The sequence below is a fragment of the Arachis hypogaea genome, chromosome 10 (genome assembly GCF_003086295.3).
Source record: "Arachis hypogaea cultivar Tifrunner chromosome 10, arahy.Tifrunner.gnm2.J5K5, whole genome shotgun sequence".
Lineage (NCBI taxonomy): Eukaryota > Viridiplantae > Streptophyta > Magnoliopsida > Fabales > Fabaceae > Arachis > Arachis hypogaea.
The window spans coordinates 5,927,865-5,934,074 of NC_092045.1; the positions used below are offsets into that span (position 1 = coordinate 5,927,865).

The 6,210-nt window shown below is 31.5% G+C and overlaps 2 protein-coding genes across 3 annotated transcripts; both read right to left on the bottom strand.

The window, feature by feature from the left end:
- Positions 1–3,146: 3,146 nt before the first annotated feature.
- On the bottom strand, positions 3,147–4,616 carry LOC140173004 (uncharacterized). 2 transcript variants are annotated; one of them, XM_072204501.1, is made up of 5 exons: positions 4,288–4,616; positions 4,095–4,209; positions 3,814–3,999; positions 3,633–3,736; positions 3,147–3,548 (listed from the first exon to the last, which is right to left on the bottom strand). In XM_072204501.1, exons 1-5 carry the CDS (start codon positions 4,461–4,463, stop codon positions 3,479–3,481), a joined length of 651 nt encoding a protein of 216 aa, XP_072060602.1. In that variant the 5' UTR covers positions 4,464–4,616; the 3' UTR covers positions 3,147–3,478. The 2 variants fall into 2 exon arrangements, with proteins under 2 accessions (XP_072060602.1, XP_072060601.1); XM_072204500.1 differs by having other exon boundaries at positions 3,633–3,713; positions 4,288–4,614.
- Positions 4,501–6,210, bottom strand: LOC112714920 (replication protein A 70 kDa DNA-binding subunit C). Its single transcript, XM_025766616.3, has 6 exons — positions 5,715–6,210; positions 5,321–5,591; positions 5,150–5,249; positions 4,934–5,058; positions 4,752–4,836; positions 4,501–4,657 (listed from the first exon to the last, which is right to left on the bottom strand). The coding sequence occupies exons 1-6, from the start codon at positions 5,862–5,864 to the stop codon at positions 4,501–4,503; spliced, it is 888 nt and encodes a 295-aa protein (XP_025622401.2). The 5' UTR covers positions 5,865–6,210.

Consider the following 6,210-nt stretch of genomic DNA (forward strand, 5'->3'; position numbering starts at 1 on the left):
TGATTTAAAATGGTGAGGCTCTTGATGTGTGTCAAAATGAGCCACCCTATCTACTATTACCTTAACCATCATTTAAACTCTCAGGATAGTCCAGGCTTTCTTTAATCGTTTCCCAAAGAAACCGACTTTGAACAAAGTCCTGCATTTCACTAAAACATTAAGGCAGCTTTAATCACGTCCTTTGATAGTTGTAGACGGGTGACATTTTTATCATTGTATGCATATTTTCTCCTATATGTGTGATAGAGATTTTGCTTTACCTGCTACCACATATAAATCTAATTGAATCCAACTGTTGTCCACTTTCGAATTTACAGATAAGTGGTCTAAATCGGTTAACCATTCATGGTATTATCACTTTTTTTAAGAAACAACCTTTACTTGGGATACAATTTAAAGATATATTAAAATTAATTATGCATCTATGTGAATTTTTGTGGGATCAAGTGCCCATACTATCATTCTTAAAAAATGTTAGACAGTAAATGTGTGCATATATATACCCCCATAAAAAAATTAGATTTGACCCCAAGTTAAAATAATGAAACGATTTAATTAACTCATGTGTGAAAGAAAATTATAAAATTTAGTATCACCAAATAACAAAATTTTAGATATATATATATATATATATATATATATATATATATATATATATATATATATATATATAGATAAATAAATAAGTTCTGCCAAAAATTATATAATATTAGGATACCATTCAGTTAGAAAATTTTTTCGGTTTAAGATTATATTGGTGATTATTTTTTCTACTAAACTATAATATTAACTTGTAAAAAAAAAAAAACTCTTTGGGCTCATAATATATAACGTTTTTAATTTAGTTAACACTCTTTAAAAATACAAAGAATTGTGTATTTCTATCCATGTACATATGTATCTGTTTAACTAACAAATTTGATAGTGGTTGTTGCCAGTAACAATGTTATTAAATATCAAGCTTATTTTTTTATTTAAATAGTTGAATAATGATTAGATAGACTATAAAATATATAATACCTTATGAAGGGGTTGATGGTCTTATTTTAAATAATTACATTGCAGTTTTCATCATATAAAATTCATAAAAAGCGTATAAATAGTAAATACCATTCGGAAGACTCGTCTAAAAATTTTCTCGTTAAAAGTTAACATATTGGTGGTCTTGATTAATATTATATTTATTATTATTATTAAATGTTGACAAAAATATACTCAAATTATACTATTAATAAAAATGCGTTCAAATAATTTAAAAACACAATAACAATACCCAACAGTAAATGTATATTTTAAAAAAATACCTTGGAGATTGAATTTGATATAATTTTTTTTAAGCGTAATTATAAAAATAAGATATTATTATACATAAAAATTGGTGATTTTTCGTTGAGTATATATTTTTTTGTAATTTTTTGGTTAACAACTAATAATTCTTTTAATAAATCACATAAAATTATATAATTAGAAAGAAATTATCAAATCTTAAGAATACTAATATCTCATTTTTTTAATTATGCTGGTGAAAATCTACATCAAAATTCAATCTCAAAGACATATTTTGAAAATATATATTTACTGTTGGTATTGTTTTTGTATTTTTAAATTATTAAAAGACATTTTTGTCCATAATAAAATTTGGGTACAATTTTTTCAACCTTTGAAGAATTTGATAGCGTTTTTGCTGGTTAACCCTAAATCTAAAATTTTTCGCTTTTCCAAAATATGTAGAACAAAGGTTGCACATTGTAACCCTAATGAAGTCCTTTACAGTTGCACATCGTAATACACATCGTATTTCACACCATGTTATGTTTTTCTTTGATCAAATTGTACATCGTGTTTCACACTATGACTTTGCATGAATTTGGCTTACATTATCCCCTTCCTCAAGAAAGACAATAAAGGTTTACTTGTTTTAATTTTATGGTGTGGATAAAGATTTTGTTTCTTCCTTCACTATGAATAAACTTCACCGAATAGTTCACATATTTCTTCATCGTTTCCAAAATAAAGTCACATTTAAAAACCTCTTGGAAACTTGTGCCACACAACTCAATGTAGATATGTTAAAGATCTTGTGATGCAATTTATCTGCTTTATATAGTTCTGATAAGGTTTTAACAGCTTGGTATAGAACACTTTTATGGAAAAAGTTTCTTTTTTATCCATCTCATCAATTATAATTTCTCACTCCCTATGTAAGTTGACCTTTCCACATAATTTAATATAGTTAGATGTGTAAATGACGTATATGACACATTTTTCCTTTGGTCTTTGTGGGCATTAGTAGTCTGAACCTAGAACTGGCACTACATTAAGGATCGAGATTCTGGTTTGTAAACTTAGCTAAAATTGTTAGCACTACATCTGTTTAAATCCAGCATACTTGCTGATTTTGCATTCATGTGAATATAAAAATGTCTCGCGTCTATTTGATTACAATACTTCAATAACATGGACTAATTCTTTTTGTCATATATTTTCACTAATGACATCAATCATAAGATATTAAAATGATAAGTTGATTCTCAAATTCTCACCCTTGCATAAAAGTGTCACACTCTCTTATAAGTATACACTTATAAAAAATGCAACAGTGTTTGTAATGCCACTTTATTAGTTACATATATCATGGTTATATTTTACAAAATTTGCAAGATAGGCTAATGCTAAATTGATTAGTTTAGCACTAATACCTCTGCATATATGTACACACTCTCTTATAATTAGATACCTATCAAATTCTCCCTAATTCTTTGCTTAATGGTTTTTTGGCAACTACAAAACTATGATCACATCAATTATGTGTAATGTTTAATACTCATATGTGGATAGTTATTGTTATCTAGCTTGTTGGTTTGTCAAATTTAGAATGATTGGCATTGACTATTAATGAAACTTGTTTGATAATGTACTTAAAGAGGTTTATGATTCAATTAAAACTTTAGCTTTAATCAAGTATTGACCCTTTCCCTATGGAAAATAGTGTCTGATTCTAGCATGACTTAGCGATAGCCATTGCTATTGTATAAAGTATCCATTATTATTCATATAATAAGACTTTTTTTTTCTATTACTTAGCTAGTCATTTTATTATGTAACTTAACACAAAACAAATATATGAAATCACTATTACAGCCACGTGAAGAAAAATCCAGTGCCTGAGTTGTCATTCAATACTATTAAAACATATAGAATCCATCTTAATCAATATCTCTATTGTTAAGACTCTAAATCCTCATTACTAATTTTAGTTACATATAAATAACCCTAATAAGAACATTATCAAAACATGAAGACAATAATAGCTAAGCAAAAAGCAGTTTATAGATATCTCTGAAATAAGTATTTCATAAAGCTCATTCATTGCTATCATGAAGTTGCATCTTCTGTCTTTTTCCACGATTGCGGGTAAGTTTGTTGGTTGAAAACCCCAGTTCTTCTTCATTCTCAATGTTGATGGGAATTTGTTGCTTTAAAACCATGGTAGCTGTTTTGGCTGGAGTTTTGCACTTGAGGCTTGTAACACTATCCTCCACAACATCCTGTCCCATGAAAAAAAACTGTCAATTTCCTGCAGATTTAACACAAAATAACCAGTTCTATAAAGTATATAGCACAAGAGTTACCACAGAATATTGAGAATCACTAAGATTGTTGATATCAACCATAGCTGCTGACAAATCCACCGAGTTACTGCACCCGGTATCCTACAACCATATTGGAGATATTCCTACTTAGATATTATAGCCAAATAAACTGCTCAAAGTCTCAATATAATCAAGGAACCTACAAACTTTTAGCACATACAGTTACAGTGGAGAACGTTTTATTTGGGAGATGCATTTCAAAAATTGTATCATCCTCGCAGACCTTCATCACTGTATACACCTGGTCATAGAGCTTGATGTTGGAGGATTTGACATTCACCTTAAAAAGAAGTTTTCTTTCTAACAGGCTCTCAAGAGCTGCAGGGTATCCTTCAGCATAAAGTTCCTGAAATTAAATCACAAAAGTCTAAAGTTATAGTTTATTTCATTGACATTTATATAAAGTACATGACATAATACTTGTTATAATTTACTATGAACCTCCTCATCCTTGATCTGTTCTGCTTGTCTACCACATAGTTGAACCGTTTCTCGATCCCATAGAAGCAGTGTTATGCTACCAGTGCCATCATAGGCCATCACCTCAACCTTAAACCTATTATATAAATTGCACAACTTAGTAAATTGCAATAACATAGTCCATCCAAAACATATTGTAAATCTGAACACAAACCTTAACGATGCACTTCCGTGAGTGTGGCCACACTTTCCACACTCGTATCTATTTCCAATTGGTGTTTCAACCTTCTTCGGACACTTTCTACATGATTTGTAAAACCAATCATCCTTGCCAGAATTGATTGCCACAATTGTTCCAGCAATCCACAAAGGGCCTTCCTGCAAATACATGAGGGTTTATGTAAATGCCATATCATGTAACGTGGATTTAAATAGGTGATGGTATGACCTGTGTTGAGTTTAGTGCTTCCTCTATTGTGTTCACCGTCACATCACCCCGCTTAAGTTCATCTGCCCCAGAATGTGAGTTGTTTGTGTTGACTTGACTAATTCTGACCAAATTTGAGGGTATAGCGGCAAGCCTCCTACGCGGTACAACGAAAGTATTTTTTTAATGCTTGGCTACATCTGACCGTTAAAAAAAATTTGAATCTATAGAAATTGAAATGTGGATCAAACCTGTCACGAAAGTCGCGAACCTCCTCGAGATCGGGATTGATGCGTAGCTTAGAAATGTCGAAATGACTCTGTACTGAGGTTTTCTCTGTTTATTTATAAAGCTGATAGTGAGAAAACTTCTGACATCACTTAATGTGTACATTGTATTTATATAGTATAGGATAAAGGGTTTAGATTCATACCATTCCATATACTCGGTCGGAAGAACTGCAAGACCACTATCAATGGTTCAACTCTTCCATCATCTAGGTATGGTAGTATTTGATCAACCATGTCCCCAAACAACACACACCCAATACGATAATTACTGCAAATCAGTGTGATTAAACAGGTTTAACCCTTATTATCATTATAACACAACCTATATTATGTCACTATAATTCACGAACACAACTTACTCAAGATCTTCAACCAAAATAGCTAGACGCTTCGTTTCCTTCCCTTTGCTTGTGATGAGTTCCTTTGGATCTTCCTTTCCAACCACTTCACCCATAATATCTGCGATTTCCATCTTATTGTTAGGTAGTTATGAGTTATACACTAAGGAAGTGTAAATGTATTCGCCTCACCTATTAATTGAGAGTCATTGATCCTGTCAGCATTCAACAACTCTGAAATTTGCGTTAATCGAAACGCTTGAAGTGGGAAAGTTGGATTCTCCACCAAGAGCACCACAGTTCGGTGAGAGAAATTTAAGGTCCACCGATTCATAGATGTCTTGGTTTTTTCTCTCTTGTCTACAACAATGAAATTTGACATTTTATACATCTTGAACTCATCAATGTTATCATTCCATCTACGTACCAACGCCTTAGGGACCGAAGCTTGGATCCTCCCTCCCTGTAAGATAGTAAATACAGCTCAGTTTGGAATGCATGTGTAAGATAGTAAATACAGCTCAGTTTGGAATGCATGTGTGAATGTATAAGATCATGTAGTTTATATTCAATTAATATTACTTGCCTGACTATCTTGAAGAACCATTTCAATACTATTGATCTCCTTAGGATTGTACCGGCAAGGAGCTTTCCATAAACGAACAACATGGACCAAAAAGTTCCATGCAAGCTTTTTCGGACTGACATCCATCAACAAATCAAACGATTCAGCCATGGTTAGCTTGATAAAGGAGAAACACTACAATCAGCTAGCCTTTGACACTTTTTTCAAACTGGAAGAAGTGATGTGTAGAAAGATAGAGGTATGAACATTAGATGCATGCTCCTTTTTATAGTGAAGTCTGTATCTCAAAGACATAAAATGTCTGTTTCTGTCATCGTAATAACAATTATTTTTTATTCATTTCGAGATTCGATAATTTAATAACTATTATTTTTTATTCTTCATTTCAGGTTCAATAGATATGACATTACAATTTTGGGTGTTGTCCACGTGTCAATCACTCAGCGCACCACTTGTCGATTGAACAATCAGCCACTACTCTCCTATAATATATAGA